Below are 17916 nucleotides of genomic sequence, written 5' to 3' on the forward strand. Positions count from 1 at the left end.
CACACCTTCGAAGGACGCGATTTCGTGACTTTCACAAATTACAAGCCCCTTACCTTCGCCTTCCGTCAGAAACTCGACGAAGCTTCACCACGCTAAGCTAGGCATCAGGACTTCATCGCCCAGTTCTCCATGGACATTTGACACGTCACTGGGAAGGAAAACTATCGGTCACAATGTTCTCTCGAATCAAGGGATTGTCGTGTTGTGTTGTGCAACGAGATGATAAGGACCTCAAACACCAATTCGCTTCTCCAACTCCACACTAGCTAACGGAAATGAACATTTCAGTCGTGGACATTGGAATTTACTGCGATATTTCCACACATGCTCGACCATACGTGCCTCTAGTTTTCAGATGAGAAGCCTTCGACTCAATCCACAATTTATCCCATTCAGGCATCAAGGCGACGCACAGGCTCTTTGCAAACGCTTCATCTGGCCATCCATCCGAGACATCCGCATGCGTATAAGCGTATATTCAGTGCCAGCGCTCGAAAGTCTGGAGACAGACTTGCACACCGTGCGTCCTTCATAACGCTTTGAGCATATACATATCGACATAATCACCTCACTTGGGTAGACAGATTCTCTCGTTGGCCGAAGCATTCTCAATGTCGAACCAAGAAGCTTACACCGTTGTTCGGACATTCTATAACGGCTGGATATATCGTTTCCGTACACCTCTTCGAGTGACAAATGATCAGGGAAAACATTCCGAATGGTTCCTGTTCAAATCACTTAACCAGTTGACAGGTACAACTCATCACCGTAAAATGCGATATCACTCTTAAGGCAACGGACTTGTGGGGCCTTTACGTCGGCAGCTTAAAGCTTCTATCCGATGCCACTTAGTTGACGCACGTATTACCAAAGACTCTCCTCAGTACTCGCGTAGGGTGGTCCAAAGATCCAGAAGCCACTTCCGCTAATCTTGCTTACGGCCAACCTCTCCGACTTTCTGGTGAATTGCTTACACCGTCAAATTTCGACAACCAGGGTCTGGTTTCATTCATCGCTGAGCTACGTCACCATTTTCAGCAGCTCAGGCCAACGACCAAGCGAAGATATGGTGAACACAAAATCATCATCTTCAAGGACCTTACTTCTACGAAACATGTATTCGTAAGATACGACGCCGTGAAAGGTATGATGCAAATGTCGAACGATGGTCCTTCCCCGATCATCCACTGCTCATCAACGGCAGGCAGGCAAATATCACTATCGGCCGTTTGAAGCCTGTCTAGATTCTTGGGGAGAATCGAATGATCAGTGACGAGCCATTCCCATCGATGACACACGACCTCAACAACAGCAGCAGCCAGATTTTCGGAACGATCAACAATCGACGACACATCCAAGAGATCTACGAGACGTGCGCGCTTGGCCGATAGTTTTCAAACGTGTGATTTATATAATGTCCCCCCTAAATTTGTATCGTGACTTCATCGCTGGTGAGGGAGTACTGTGGCGGCTGACACCATCTGTTGGCACAACACGATTCGATCGAAGTTTCGAAACACATCCTTTACTAATGGTCCTTTTACCGCCATCACAGGACCTGTATTCCAGGGTTTATTAGCTTTCCTAGGAGTTATTTAACTATCATGCTCCACATTAATATTGATAATACCCCCCCCTCTTGTACCTCTGCTAGTACCCGGTTTGCTTTGCCCATCGAACAAACGCTGGAGCTACAGTGGGCGTGTGTGGGATTCGCACCCACTAAAAACCACCCCCAGTTCTCCTCGGGCTTCAGCATCTCCGCAACTAAGTTCTCCAGGCTCACGCTCTTGCCCAACATTTGCTTTAGGCTCCTCCTCTCCATTGTAAATCTTGGGCAGTGAAACGTCTGATGCTCTGGACCCTCCGGCATGCCGCAACCCAAAGCGGTGCAGATATTGCCTGCAGTAACCACCGTGTCCGGTGAGGAACTGGGTAATGTGGTAGTTGGTCTCCCCATGTTTCCGCTCAAGCCACATCTTAATGTTTGGAATCAGCGTGTGCGCCCCCCGATCTTTCATTGTCTCATCCCATCTGCGTTGCCATCATCTCAAGCATCCCATTATACATGATATTTTACAACAGGTAACCAAGTACTGATCTCTGTGGTACCCCGGCTGTAATAACGCACTCTTTGGGGCCCTCATCCGTCCCGTACCAGAGAGTCCTCTCTGAGAGGTAGTTGTTCACCAAATTCGCTAAATACCCGGAAACACCTGTGTCAGCCAACACCCCTTTAATTCTGTTCCAGTTGGTCGAGTTGAATGTGTTTTTGACATCCAGCGCAAACACGGCACAGCAGCCATCAGAAATCAGTTCACCTTTTGTCAAATAAAGCGGGCACGTCGGAAACCAAACGGGCGTTCGGACAAACCATTGCTGGCTTCGACGATGGGTAGGAGTCTGTTGTAGATGACTCTATCCATCATCTTCCCCATTGTATCCAGCAAGCAGGTTGGACGACACGATGCTGCGTTTCCAGGTGGCTTATCAAGTTTCGGAAGCAACGCCAACTTTCGTCTTTTCCACTGGACAAAGAATATTCCTTCTTTCAGGCACGCCTCGAAGGTGTTAGCGAAGAGGTTGAGTCTAGTATTCATAGTCAGCTGCTTAGGTCGGTTGGGGATGCTATCCAAACCTGGGGCCTTGTTGTCACCGATGCTATCACATATTTCCCGCAGTTCCTTGATAGTTATTGGAGGTATTATGCCCTCATTTAGCTAGACAACCATTTGCCTTCCCCTATTTTCGTGGTAAGGGAACAGAGTGGTAATAATGTGTTTCAGGAGGCGCGGACAGGTCACTTGGGGTAATCTCCGCAGCCTTTTCAGTACCACTATGTAGGCCTCGCTCCAAGTGTTTATGTTGGCGTGGTCACACAGCTGTTTGAAGCAATTTTTTTTTGCTCCTCCGAATAGCTTCTTTTAGGCGGACGCAGTTTCCTCTTGACTGTCACCACCAAGCTTTTCCCTGACCCTCTGGCAAAGCCGCCTTGCGCCATGCGGGTCGCAAGCTTGCGATTTCGTTGTTCTACCAGAAATTGGGTTGCCAACTAGGGAGCAATCGCTTTCTGGGCATAGTAGCATCGTATGCTTCCGTCACCCATCGGGTGATTTGGGTGCCTTTTCTTTAGTCGTACCTTTCTGGGATATGTCGGGTTTGAGTGCCGCGGAAAACGTATCCCCCACGAAAGCTTTCGCTGTCCAGCCGAGTATATAACTCGGCATTCTGCGGGAACTTTTTTTCGAGCCGTCCTCCTGGTGCTCCATTATTTCCTCGAAGGCTTGTTCCCCACAAGCCCATAGCGATGCTTGGATCGTTTGGTTTTTGACCCAAATTGTACCAGCGTGGTTTTGATATGGCTCACTTATTATGGCCACACCTATGTTTTCCTCGCGGATAGTTTGCGAGAGTATATCCTGCGCCACTTCGCAGTGGTTGAGGGTGATTTATATCCACTTCATCAGCGATTTTTGTTGAAAGCTTTCCTGTATTCCGGGCACTGGGTGCTGCCTGCAATGTGCCGATGATCCACACCCTCATTCCTTTTGCACAGTAGGCAATTTAAGTCCGCTCCGCAGTCATTGGTGATATGGTCTTCCACTCTACATCTACTGCATTGCTTCGACCTGCCGTTTAGACTAGTGTATGCCTTCGCAATGTGATCGAAGCCAAGACATCTAAAGCGTCGCTTCAACGTCACTTGCCCCCTAAGATGACACATAACCCAGCCTGTTCTCACTCTCCCTACTGCTAACGGTGTGAATGCGTTCTCTATTGGTAGGCTGATGATGGCAGTTTGCATTCCCCCATAGGCTTTCTTCAGCGTTTTCGCCGCTGACTCTTGTAATCCGGGAAGATCAAACTGCTTCTCCAACGTTTGGCAAACCTCTTCCTTGGGCGTGATTTCATCTATATCTTTGCAGATTATAGTGATCTCCGGCCTGCTAGCCCGAATGTCGTCTTCCATTCTTAACGGCTTCCGATTTGGCTTAAGAATTTGTGTGCGATTATAACTTATTTCTTAAGCTCCAACATAAGGTCTTCATTCTGTGACCATCTTCCCTCTTCTGAGAATATCGGCATATGACCCTTCACATCGAGTACCTCCGGTCTTGTCTTCCTCCTATCGTTTCTTCTCGGCGGTTCCAATTCCCTCCAGGATTTGGCATCCGCCTTTAAAGGCTCGGTCACTTTTCTCGAGGTCGCCGTGGCAACAGTTTCGTTGGCAGCTTTAGTCGTAGTTCTTATGTGCTTCGATTTTTTGGGGAGTTGAATCTTTTTTTTCTTTTCGGCGTTTGCTGGGCCGTTGAGTCATTCAGCTTTTCGCACAGCCTCTTCCCCAGTTTCTCCCCTTTGATATTTTTAGCAGGAATTACTTGAGGCACCTGGTTCACTTTTCCAATCGACGGCTTTCCCCTCGTTCGTCCTGGGCCTTGCCATACGCCAAACGAATGCCTCTTATCATGACCTTTATATTCTGGTGAATGGTCCTGCGCTACTTCATGAATTCCCACAGTTCCATAATCTTTTTACCCGGGACAGTAAAGAAAGCTCCAGACTGATCGTTGTATAAAATATCGCTCGGGTGATTCGGCGCAAAGATTCCTCCTCCTCCCGCTACGAACTTCCCACTGGGGGTAGCGATCGCAGAGGCTTGTGCCCGTGTAGGAGGGGATCTGCGAAGAATTAAGCTCCTTCTGCCCGGTCCACCAATGGAGCCAGTTGCAGTCCCTCCCGTACGCTTGTAACATTAGATGCCACAGTAGCCAAAGTTCCCACTACTGAGGTACTGCGGTTGTTGGATATCGACGACCAGGAGCCCGCTTGCCCACTCCCAAAAACCGTCGGTGCTGGGTTTCCGAAGTCCCATGACACATTCGCCAAGCATTCCCTTATCCGCACGAAGGCACGCGTCTGATGCGGTCGAGTACATCAACTTCCTACTTTTTCAATTAGGCTTAGCCTCTCCCTTATATATTATATATTTGAATTGTCATCATCTTCCCTCGATAGAATTCAATTTCCTTCTTTCCAAGCATTTTGGAACTCCAAAAGGATCCAAAATGTAATTTCATCCCAATACCCAAAACTCATGATCAAGCGTTTTCATAATTCTTTTTCGGAGCATTCAACCAATATAACAAGCCCTTCCTCATCTTCCTTTCCTAAAAATAGCAGAGCAACTGGAATGTGCAATTCGTTTATGTGCACGACTAAAGTTGAAAAGCTGCAAATATAATACAATACAAGGGGATGAAATCTCTCTGCTATGCAACATGCAAATTTTCCTTCAATTTCCAAACGTCAGGATCGATTTTCGAATTACAGTGTGAAAAGCGATGCATGCCGGCAAAATGCATTGCAATGTCCACTGCATAGGATCCCTTCAAGTTATCCACGTTTTTGGTGCCGATACATGGAAGGGAAGATGAATGACTTGTTACAGAGTTTGGAAGCCAGAAAAAGTGGGACCCCGGGGGAGGCTTTTCGAGGAAAAAAGTTTTTGTCGCCATATGACTGAACCCAAGAGCAAAGGCTACGAATCGATTGCTAGAGAAGCGATTCAATTTAGGCAAAAAAGGAAATTTGAACCATATTGCGTTTATAGATTCGAAGTTCATAGGTTCGCCAGTTCGAAATGACCTTTCAGTTTTTACACTCGGAGTCATGTGTGAGCAGCCTTGTCTAAATGCAGTTTATCTGTGGGTGGTCGATTAAAGACAAACACCATTGTTGCACCATTATATATCGAAATCTGAATTGTCCCAAAAAGTTTCAAATCCTAGTTGTTGAATTACAATCCGCTCCTAAAGATTTTGATCAAGTCTGTACTGCACTTGCCAAAAAAGCAAGAAAAGCGAAATAAAAAACCTATCACTCTCCTTCAACGGTAAGGTAATCATAAGGGTCAAAAACCAGTCAAGCGCAAACCGGACAGTGCTTTGTTCTACATCGGCGGGCAACCCCATTCCTTCAGACCATCGACTGATCAAGCGAAACAAAGAACATTGCAGGTGTCGCTTTTTTTGGGTAGGGAGGTGAATTTCATTTACGGACAAAGTGCCGGAGTCCTACCTCAGACAGACTATCGGGTAAAACAGCCCATTAGAGAGCCTAAGACTCAAACCCGGAACGCGGGTACATTGCCTTTGGCCAGACCTATTCAGTATAAGAGCAACACTTCGTGGTTCAGGGAGCTTCAGCTACCCTGGAATTTCCCCTAACCATCTCTCTTATTTATGCCTTACGAATGCCTAAAATTCCTTGATTTCAACATGTCCCTCGACTTCACGTGATCTTAGTCTACAGCATGGCCTCAATTATAGGGACGTAGGTCACGCTTTCATCGAATGGTTATAGTAATGACGATGGCACTCTCACCTTCTGAAGAAGAAAGAGGTACTGTCATGTGCAAAGAGTACGAGCCCTCTGACAAACGACAGCTTTCTTACTTTCCTAGCCTTCTCTAGGATATATCAACCTTCGCTCAGCAGCACGGGGAGTGATTGGAATAACTGCCGCTATCACCATTATTGCTGGCTACGAGACGATATGATAGATGAACATAACTCGCAGAGACACTCGTTTTTGTACAGTACACCTGCTTGCTGAGCCCATACTTCGGAACCGTAAGGAAGGACGGACTGAACCGCACTCATCAGCATTGGACATCAGCCGGCAAATCACAAACATTCTGGGGTTTCGAATCTGCTTGAAAAAGCTCATATTCGTGTCTACCGTGATGCCGAAGAATTTTACAGTCGGCTTCAACAAGACCATGGTTTCACCAAGCTGAATAGGGAGGACTGTAGGAACCCTCTACTTCGTCAGGACAACCACTTCCGTCATCTGCTTACTAGCCACATAACCATTCCCAGTGTACCCGTTCGGTAACCAGTGACACAACATCATCCGCTTATCCCACCAGATGCGATTCATCAGATCCAGGCTAAAGATAGAACTCTGAGCTTCTCCGTTGTGTACAACGTACTTAGCGCCTTGCCTTGCTTGGCAAACTTCCAGCGAGAGAGAAAGACACCTGCTGTAAAAAATGCTTTGAATTCACCAACTAGCAAGGTCGGCTTGTATTTATATACAAGTTTCAACACTATATTGGGAATATCATCCGGTCCTGGTGCTCTTTTGTCCTTCATGGCCAAGATCAGTTCGTTCGCAGGCTTGCAATTTCAGCCTTCCACCAGAACACAGGTAGTTTCCTTTCGGCAGCCGGTACATCACAAGCTGATTGAAAAGGCTCATTGTTGAACGAACTAGCCATTCAGATTCCCAAATTCGCAGTTTTTCTGTCTGTACCCGGGTCTTGTCGTTGATTTGACCCCCCTGAGAGAGCTTCGACAGTTTTCCCGATGTTCCACCCGGTAGGTGCTTGCTGGACGTCAACATTGCTAGGAGCCGTTTGTTACTTCGAAGGAAACGTACTGATGATCACTGGCGCTGAAATCCTTCGATGCCTTCAATCGTTGGACCGCTGACACTAAGGACTCTGTAACAAAAGTTGCGTCAAGGATAGTCTCTTCGCAACACTTATTTCGGAATATCGGAGTGCTACCGATAATCAGCATTACAAATCCTATCCTGGCTCCCATCTACAAAATCTGTGTGCCTCTAAAATCTAGTTGAGACATGCCGCATTCGGAGGCTCTGGCATTAAAGTCTCCTCCTACTAGTACTCCCCGGTCCGTGTTTCTAATCCTGTCGCCCAATGCGGGGACCTTTTCTGAAAAGCGACCTTAGAGTCCTTTGCTGTGAGATAAATGAACCACATTTCTAACTTAACCATATCTCTCACCCAGATGGCAGCAGTTCAGCTACTATTTCGGCATTGCAAGCTGAGAAGCAACAAGTTAGTTCTTCTTTCTCGCACCGTCTGCCCCATTAAGTCGTGAGCAGTAGCATGTTAGTTTGCGGTATGTGGATCATGGTGCTTGGCTTTTCGCTTTCTGAAACTCCTCTTTGAAGACCTGGCTCCACCCGGAACCAGGAACATGAGCAACATCTTTTTTCTGTATACCGCGGTCCTTCCAAAGAATACAGAACCTTGCCGACTAACAGGTCTTTGCTTGGCGTCCGAGTTTGACAAACTTATAACACAGAGTGCTTCCGTCCTACCGTTTCGCTATCTTCTCAGTGACAGGAAGAATGACCAATTTCTGTCCTTTGCAGTTGACAGACGTAATTCCCACCTTTAGGTTACGCACATGTGGATAATCACTTTACACCTCCTTCACCACTTCCTTGTTAGTGATACCATCCAGATCCCTTATTTCAAGGATTCGAGCCTGGAAACCACTGCTTTCGTGCTTAGAATGCTTCGGACTGTCTGGTAGAATATACGCTTCTTATCGGTCATTGAACCAAGTTCGACAAGTGTAGCGCCGTTTCAAGTCCGCCGAACAGATTTGTTTCCGGTTTGGCCTTGATGCGGACTTCTCGAAGAACTTCCGCAGAAGACTCCGTGGTTTGCCCCTTGTGTTTTTCTTAAGTGTTGATGTTACCGTGGTGGCCGACTTCAACTTTGCTACCGTAAAGCTACTGCCGTCGCTATTTAATTTGAGTTGTTTTTCTTCGTTGAATTTTCTTCTTTTTTCCACGTTGCTTGATTTGTTTTCCTTGCGGAATTCTTCTTGACGCTTCCTTGTCGGCAAATCTACGTTGTTTTCCCCTCGCTTCCTTTTTTGAGTATTTACTCCCCCTCTAGCGGACTGAGAGCATCATGTTTTGTTTAACTAGGAGCTGCACTGGCGATATGTCTTTTTTTTTCACAGCTCCTCTTCGGCTGTCTTCCAGAAGTTTCATTGATGTGCAAAAAGGTTCAGCACTTCTTCTATCACCATTATACCATTTTTGACATTCATGGAGATGTTTCGCTGGACGATGGCAGCAGCCTTCACTTTCCGTGAGACCACCGTGCACTTCCCTTGTCTGGCTGCGGAGTTCGTCACCCTTTCTCCAAACAAAGGGGTATCACGCAGCTTAGAGTATGCTATCTTTTCTTTGTGACCTCTTTTTTGAACTCGAATTCGGTGGCGTCTCTCTTTTTTGGCCGCTAGGTCTCTTAGCCTCTACGGTGTGCCTCCTTTTCTCACTACCCGTTGCCTTCACCATTCTACTTTTCCAGTAGGTTCCCATCGTAACACCGCGTTTCTTGCAGAGGGATTTATAGTTGAGTCTCCTATTTTAGCTGCCGGAAGCGGTCAACGCAGTATATTATTCGTCTCTCTAAAAATTTTGGCTATCGCCAATTGTTTCGCCGGATTTGTTGTTGCTGCTGTTGTTGGTGTTGTAATTTTAGTTTGAATCCCAGCTGTCTGCTATTATCTCCGCTAGCCATTATTACATGAAAATATAAATGCACCCATACACAGCTTTAGAAGCTGACACATACAAATGTTCTTTTATTACTCGGCATCGATACGCTAGGTAGAAATGCACCTAATTGCACGTTATTATGCAAAAGCACATAGCATTACGAGGTCAATGATTAAATAGGATTTAAGGTAGTTAGAAGATTGAGGGGTTTTGATAACAATTTTCAAATAAAAATAAAAATGATCATCTAAAGTGTATACTTGCGTTGCGTTTTATAAGAGTGGAGTCGGGAACAGATTAAAGAAATTTGGAAAGTGGATGACCGAAGTTGTAACAGATGCTATATAAAAGGGCAAAAGGATAACATTGTATGCCTTTTTTATTACAATTAGAAAATACTGCGTATCTTTATTATTGCCGAAACGTACAGGGAAAACGCATCTGGTTTGGTTTGGATGGCATCGCAAACATTCAAACTGACAGTGAAGAATAAGAGCGTTTCCGCTAGCACCTTTGAGATGTCTCTAAAACAATGAATATCCCCTCCCCCTCAGTGGTAGAAACAAAAATTGGTGTTGCTTCGAACACCCAATAAGCCAACTGGAGATCCGGCATAATATTACTGAATGTGCCTGTTGCATACAATGTGAAAGATGATGGACAGAGTCAATACACTGCTATAAATAGTCGAAAGCAGCTATGACATGTTGGAGCGCCAGCATCGGTTTGGGCGTGCTCACTCTACGGTAGATGGTGAATTTGGCAAAATACGTGCTAGGTTCTGGCAGTTGGTGGTGTCACTCGATGTTGAAAATGCACTCAACTCCGCCAACTATAATCGAATTAAAGGAGCTTTGGCCGACATAGCTGTTCCCGGGAATTTGGCAAGCCATGAAGTCATCAAGAATTACTTCCTATAAAAGACTCACTGATACGTACCGCATTAGGGACGCAAAGAGTACATCGTTACAATGGGGTACAGCAGGATGTGGTACCGGATTCCCCGCTGTAGAATGTCATGTATAATGAGGTGTTTGCTTTTCCCCAACCAAAAGAAGCTACGGTTATAGGCTTTGCTAATGACCTAGGGGTAATGATTGATGCTAAACTTAACTTTAGGAAAAACCTAGACTATATATGTCAGAAGACAGTTAATGTCATGACGGGTCTTGAAAAATATTGCCGAATATTAGCGAGCCGAAGCACTGTCAGAGGTTGCTTCCAGCGGAATTGGTACAATCTATTCTGCTTTAGAGAAGGAAGCAGATGAATTTGGTTTAGCGGCTGATAGTTTTGTGGGTTTGGAACGCTTTTGGAGCTCCCCCCTCGGACACCACCTTGCCGTGGTGGGGGAGCCTGTAGTAGTTTACTACTATACTAAGGGTGTCCAAAAATATGAATATGGAAACGATGGATATAAACTCTCCAAGTGGTAAGAAGTCACAGACATCGAATCCACCCGCGACCATGAGCAATCATGTCGCGGCCGAGGCGCGGATTTTGGAGGCCTCACCACATTCATATTTGCCTATAGAGCAATCTGTAGAAGGCATGCTTTCCAACTCAGTGGAAAGTTTGCATTTAGTGCCTACGGCGAAGTTAGCCAGAAAGGAAAGTACGGAAACTCTCAAATTGCGAGAAACTGGAAATCCGACTACGGCCGGCCCGTCCGCGGTACTACAGCCCAAATCTACCCGGAAGCGGAAGAGGAAGGCCCGGCAGAAGGGAAATTCGGCCACTAAGGAGGGGAGACTACAGGCTGAATCCTGCCTGTCAGAACCTTCTCCGCCATCCTTACTGGGAAGAGCGGAAGAACGGGAAGCTGGTGACGTGGACGCTACTGGTTCAACGCCAGTATGTGGAAATGGAACCAAGCGGTCCGAACACCGTGAACCTGGAAAGACCCTAAGCCGACGACAGAAGAGAGCATTGCGAAGGAAGATGAAGCACCTTGGGAATGAGGACATGGACGTGGCTGTACCACTAGGCGCGGTAACGCCCAGAGAAATCGGACGCAAGGAAGCAGAATCTTCGGCGGAAGGTGGGATAAACTGGAAACCCCGGTTAGATCCACACTGGATGCACCAGACTCTTCTGTCAGCGGTAATGCGCGCAAGAAGCGTAAGACCAACACATCTGCTGTGGCCAACGCTTTATTGTGCTCCGCACCAGGGCTTACATCCACGCGTCTCGCGGGGATTAGGACCGGTGTGCCGGGAGGTGATCAAATCAGCGAGAAAGATCTCAATGAAGCTGGTCCCTCGCACAGGAATACGAACACGAAGGCGGGAAGGAAGAGGACGTATGCGCAAGCTGCGGCCTCTGTTCTGACTGCTGCCGTGGGAGTTTCCTCCAAGGATGGCAAAATGTCAGAGGGACAATTTACCATCCTCCGGGAATGCCTGTGGAAGAAAATGATCGAGCCTGGAACGAAGCCTCGATTTAACGATCAAGGTTTTCGTGATGGGCTTTTCCATTTGGAGTGCGCTGACGAGGCTGCCTTAAAGTGGCTCCAGCAGGTAATCCCAACTTTGAGTTCCGGCGGTCGGCCCAAGTTCACTATTGTGAACACTGAGCTACGCAAGACAGAACATGTCGGATGTTGGATACCGGCCCTCGAAGGAAGGCAGAGGGCATGGACTTTGGGCACTGGAGGATAAAGTTCATGAATGCCAGGAAGGACCAATCTACAAACGTGGAGGGCTTCAACTTGGTATTCGAACTGGACCAACAGAGTCTCAATGTGCTCAGGGGAAGTCACCATATGGTGCTCCACTTTTTCCTATATAGAATGAAATTCAGTCATATCAGGAAACTTTAGGGCAGCATCTCCATTTTGAGAGCGAAGAACAATGATGGTCTTCGACTCACACAACAAATTGCAGCATCTTCGGTGCGCTCTCCCACAATGGAGACGTGCGCGGAGGATAGTGCATACAGGGGCGGAATCCCCGTATGGGGGCTCGCACTGGGGAAGGGACTACAGAGTGAATCCTACCTGCTAGTAACTTCTCCTATACCTTCCAAGAAACAGGCGGAAGGAAGGGAAGCCAGAGACGTGAACGAAACTGACTTGATGCCAGTTCGAGTGATCGAATCTATGCCATCCGGACACCGCAAACCAAGTAAGGTGCTAAGTAGAAAACGGACGAATGCTCTGCGGGATGAGATGAGATCTTTCGTGGATGAGAGCATGGGAATTGCGGTACTCCCAAGTACGGCTTTTCTCAGAGAAATCAATCACGAGGGGAGGGAGTCTCTGGCGGTACGGTGTGGGGGAAACCCCGTCATACGCGGACTACCGCATACGCTTCTAACTGTTTTCCATAAGACAATAGACTAAGTTTATGTCGAAAAACATAAAGATTGGTCAAATCAACCTGCAGCATGCCAAAGCTCCCTCCTACCTGTTGGCAACGAGAATGACAAAGCTACAGGATTTCCCCTATATCTTTTTGGTGTAAGAACCGTGGGTTCGATTTAACAGAATCTGTGGCATTGGATCAGTAAAGGGGGCTAGGATCTTCTACGACGAAAGATCCATAAGACCGAGAGCTTGCGTCCTGATGTCAAGACGGTTAGAGGCAACTATGCTGAGACAATATTGTTCCCAGGACTTAGCTGCGGTCATCATACAATACCAGATAAATGGCGAGGAAAAACATCATAGTTGCCTCCGCTTATTTACCCTATGATTCTTTGAATCCTCCACCGACGCAAGAACTTAGGGATCTGGTGGCGTATGCAGAATCAAGTGGTCTCGAACTCTTAATAGGTTGCGATGCGAATGCTCAACATATTTGTTGGGGCAGTAGCAAATGCAATCCAAGAGGAGAGTAGCTATTTGATTTCATCACTTCAGCTGGTCTTATGACTGCAAACGTAGGGTGCGCCCCTACGTTCGTAGGACCGAGAAGAAGCGAAGTAATTGACCTAACAATCTGTACCCCAAAACTGTTAGAGTTGATTACAAACTGGCGAGTGCTAGACGAGGTCTCACTGTCAGATCACCGATATGTAGAATTCAATCTGACTATTGCAGGCGAACAGTCTGCAGTACAAAGGCGGAACCCTAGGAAAACGGATTGGGCAAAGTTCAATCAACTTCTTGGCAGTAAAGTACAGTTCCCTAGGCAACTAAGGACTCCTTTGGTGCTGGAAGATGAATTGAAAACTCTGAACACACTTTTAGAGTGCTATGAAGAGGCTTGTCCTATTTCCCGAGGCCGAAGCGGTAAAATGGTTCCTTGGTGGAACCGAGAACTGCAAAAACTCAGGAAATCAACCAGGCGACTTCTAAATCGTGCTTGCAAAAGTAACAAGAACGAAGACTGGTTAAATTTCAGGAACTCACAACGTGAATATAAGAGGCTTGTGAGGTACTCGAAACGAGACTCCTTTAGAGCGTACTGCGAGGAACTGGAAGGCGAAAGGGAGACTTCAAGGCTGTGCAGAGTCCTCAAAAGGGATGAGTCGGCCAAGTTGGATTCTCTTAGAAAACCCGACGGTACTTTCACGAGCTCCAGACTGGATTCAGTACAGACCCTCCTGGAAGTACACCACCCGGGGGAACGGGTGAGAGAAGTGGTAGGGGGAGAGTTGACGGTTCTTGCAACCCCTTCAACACACAAGTGTTGCAAGAGGAACTGGAACACTGCGAAAGCGGTTGTTACCCATGAAAAGGTGAGAGCTGCCATACTGTCCTTTGAACATTTCAAAGCACCTGGCATGGATGGCATCTATCCGGCAATGCTAAAGGAGGGTATGGAGCATTTAGAGCGACCTCTAAGAAATATTTTTCGAGGATATCTTGCTCTGGGCTACGTGCCTTCTTCTTGGCAACAGGTTAAGGTAGTTTTCATACCGAAACCTGGGAAGGATGACTATTCTAATCCAAAGAACTTCAGACAGATCAGCTTGACTTCATTCTTGCTGAAAGGTTTGGAGAGACTGGTGGAGCGTCACATTCGTGGAAACGCACTTAGGTGACACCCACTTAGTGAAAACCAACATGCTTACCAACGTGGAAAGTCCTGTGAGTCTGCTCTTCATTCTTTGGTCACAAAGATAGAGGATGCAACTTTGAATGGTGAGTACGCAATGGGGGTGTTCGTGGACATTGAAGGGGCTTTTGACTGTGCGCCTTTTCAAAAACTTTGTGATGCCGCCAGAGCGCATGGTGTTGATGATGCTTTAATTAAGTGGATCCATGCTATGCTAACGCAAAGATTGCTGTGCGCTGAGGTAGGGGTCGATCGCTACCTGACTACGGAAGCGACGAAGGGCTGCCCCCAAGGAGGTGTGCTTTCGCCGCTTCTGTGGAGTATGCTGATCGATTCACTACTATGCGAACTGCAAAATTTGCCAATACACGCTCAAGCTTATGCTGATGATGTTTGGTAGAAGATATGTAGTTACCCTGAAGCGTAGAGAGGACTGGGAAGACCCAGAGGAATGCGTGGCGGGATATACGGAAATCTTCTACACGGATGGCTCAAAAACAGAAGAGGGTTCTGGAGCGATCCTAAGGGTGGCAAACTGGGTGATTGACGAGCGGTTGAAAGGCAGACGCATCGCAATCTGCAGTGACAGTCAAGCTGCACTGAGGGCATTGAGCAGTCCTTTGATCACCTCGAGAATCGTTCAGGAATGCAGAAACCGTTTGAACTCTATGTCTAGATTCAATACAGTGGAACTACTCTGGGTACCTGGTCACTGCGGCATAGAGGGAAATGAAATCTCGGACGCTTTAGCGAAAGAGGGGTCAATCTCCCCTATGCCGGGACCGGAGCCAGCAATTGGGGTATCAGTGGCATTGGCTAAATCTGTTTTCAAAAACTGGAAACAAGTTTCCCATAATGACAGGTGGCATAGCCTAAATGCTGCTCGACACACCAAACTTTTCCTGCCAGAACCCAACATACGTACCGCAAAGTTTACCCTGTCGAAAAGCAGGAGAACTTGTAGGTGTATTGTGGGCATTCTGACAGGCCATAATTCACTAGCTGGGCATATGTTCAGAATAGGAATTACCGAAGAAGATACGTGTCCTTCCTGTAATGAGGAAGCGGAATCCACGGAGCATTTTCTATGTGAATGCCCCGCCTATGGACGCATCAGGCATCAGATCTTTGGTGCCGATGTCCTCCAATTGCGACGGGTAGTATCACATCCACTAACGGAAATCCTGTGATACGTTAACGAATCCGGAATATTCTGTTAGACGGGGAAGGCGAGGACAATGGGCCAACACGGCTTGAGTGCTCAGAAGCTGTAGCTTCTCCCCCACCATACACACACACATACACACACGCTTTTGGAGATCATCACATCAGATGAAGCAGTACTGGTAGTGGCGGCATGATCCCTGTCGACATTCTGGGCAAAGAAATGAGTATGCTGTATCAGATAAGAAGCATGTAGGAACAGACAGAACGTGGGAATGCGGCAAGATCAGAATCGTATGATCTGTGATAACGGAGATGGGGCGAGTTTACGAAGGATCGCTAGAGGTTCAGTCCGATTCCCAATATTAGGGTATCTGCACTACTTTGAGTTGCATGATTCGCCGAAGTGTCCTGAATGCGGTGGCATAGCAAAGGATACAAAGCTTGTGCTGTTTCACTGTACAAGGCTTACGATCTAGAAAAGGAATCTGAACCAAAATCATGAAAGGAGAATAAGCTCCAAGAACAAGAGCATAGCAAGAAGGAAGGAGCTGCTAAAGGAAGTAAGAAGGAGGAAAGCGGAAAGTAGGAGAGGCCTAAGAGCGAACCCACTCCGCGAAGAAATATTTAAACGGCTGGAGCTGGAAAGACCCGAGGTTGTTTTTGCTGGCAGCAAATTCCACATGCGCCTGCTCTTGGTTTGACGTTCATGCGGCTGAGCTGGAGTGGCCGTGTCCTTCTAAGATTTTTAGACCTCCATGCACGAACAAAAAAAAAGATTGTAAATTCCAAAAAGCGCATTTTCCTCTGATGTAGGTTAATAAATCTGATTAAAGAACTCATTAAACATTACTGATATTTAATGATGAAAACTATGAGATGTGTCGGTGTTATTAATTGGGAAACTTTTGTATCTATAAATTAATCGAGCCAGTCAAGAGATAAATTAAAATCTACTTTCTGGACAATCATTAATTCAATATTTCGTATTTTGACGGATAAAGTGAATTTGTCATCATGACCTCAATTCTATTAAAGACAAAGGGAAAATGTGCAGACTTTCAGAAATGACAGTAATGTCCTGCCACTGAGTTTATCCAAGTAAATCCAAATCGCTAGACAAGAAACATTTCAAATGAAGTTTATCTACAAAAAAATGGCAAGACAATGTGATGCTGTCTCGAAACTTACTCTGATAATCTTTTGATCCCTTAAAAGTTTTCGAATGCAGTTGACGCAGAATGTTATCATCATTCCTCCAAGGATGAGTCCGAAAACGACAATGATAATAATTACGTGCTCCGACTGGCCTTCATCTTCAGTCTGTAAAAATAAGGAAAAGATAAAGATATGAGAATTTCAAGGAGAAAGTTTCCGATGAAAGTTTGTTTGAGGGGGCGTCTTGCTGAGACGCCGTTCATCATGAGCAATGTATTAATTTTTAAATAATAAATTTCTATAAATATCCTGCTTTTCTGGAACATTATTGATGGAAATTGAAGACCTGGCGGAAAAACGCCTTCGTGTAATATAAACTGAAATTTAATATGACTCAAAAATACATTAAAGCCTTAATATATGGAGATTAATTCATCATTATCTGTTACTGCCTGTTTAGATTATTATTTCGATAGCAACGTACGGAGCATCGACATAATGAGCTTCTTTTGCTTGATGAGTTTCCAGTAACAATCTCGTTAGCAGAGTGCCCATATGAATGCAAATTGGAGCCTCCTGAAATTTGATTCATAATAGGATCAGATTTAAGGTTGGTTACCTATTAAAGTAGGTATCTGGGAAACCACAAGGCTATTCCCGGATAATTCAATAAGTGAGGTCTGGACGGGAAGCAGAAACCATCATTGAGGATATCATCGAACAATTTCACACAAACCACAAATTATGGTATCCTTTGGGAGTTAATGCATCTGGAAATGTACATTAAATTGGGGTGTAAGCAGAAGGGTGTCAATAACGCCTATAAATTACAGGGAACCCTATTTTTGCACATTGTCAGTGACTTTTTGAATTATAGATTCATTTCTAGGTCCTAAAGATTTTATTGAAAAAGCGACTAATATATGCGATTACATTGAATGTTATAGCGTCGATGTAGTGATGTGAGTCGCCAATATTTTGTTGAAAAAGGGTCCCTCCTATTGGCCAGAAAAAAAATGAAGAGGTGACACTGGTATGAGGAGAAAATACTGCATAAAGTACTTAATATTAAAGGCAGAACCACAATGGTGAATCCTGATTGGAAAAGGAACAGTCCAGCTTGATTTTATTGTAATGTAAGAGTTCCCTCTTAGGACATTTGAATATCTTCAAAGCAGATTTAAGGAACAGTGTCAAACAATGTTTACAGAGGGTTAACTGTCCATTGCCAAAGGGTGAATTTAATTCTAAAAAGAGT

General features: G+C 45.9%; 1 protein-coding gene and 1 long non-coding RNA gene across 3 annotated transcripts in view; one reads left to right on the forward strand and one right to left on the reverse strand.

Annotated features, from left to right (window-relative positions):
* Positions 1–17916, forward strand: part of LOC119658291 — a 96791-nt gene that overhangs the window by 69050 nt on the left and 9825 nt on the right. The gene's annotated exons all lie outside the window — the stretch shown is intronic.
* The window catches only part of LOC119658290, a 180062-nt gene that overhangs the window by 29003 nt on the left and 133143 nt on the right, over positions 1–17916 (reverse strand). For both annotated transcript variants that reach the window (XM_038065586.1, XM_038065585.1), the window contains exon 11: positions 16692–16823. In XM_038065586.1, the coding sequence (XP_037921514.1) occupies positions 16692–16823 (132 nt within the window). The remainder of the gene's footprint in view (positions 1–16691; positions 16824–17916) is intronic.

Source organism: Hermetia illucens, chromosome 5, assembly GCF_905115235.1.
Source record: "Hermetia illucens chromosome 5, iHerIll2.2.curated.20191125, whole genome shotgun sequence".
Taxonomy (NCBI): Eukaryota; Metazoa; Arthropoda; class Insecta; order Diptera; family Stratiomyidae; genus Hermetia; species Hermetia illucens.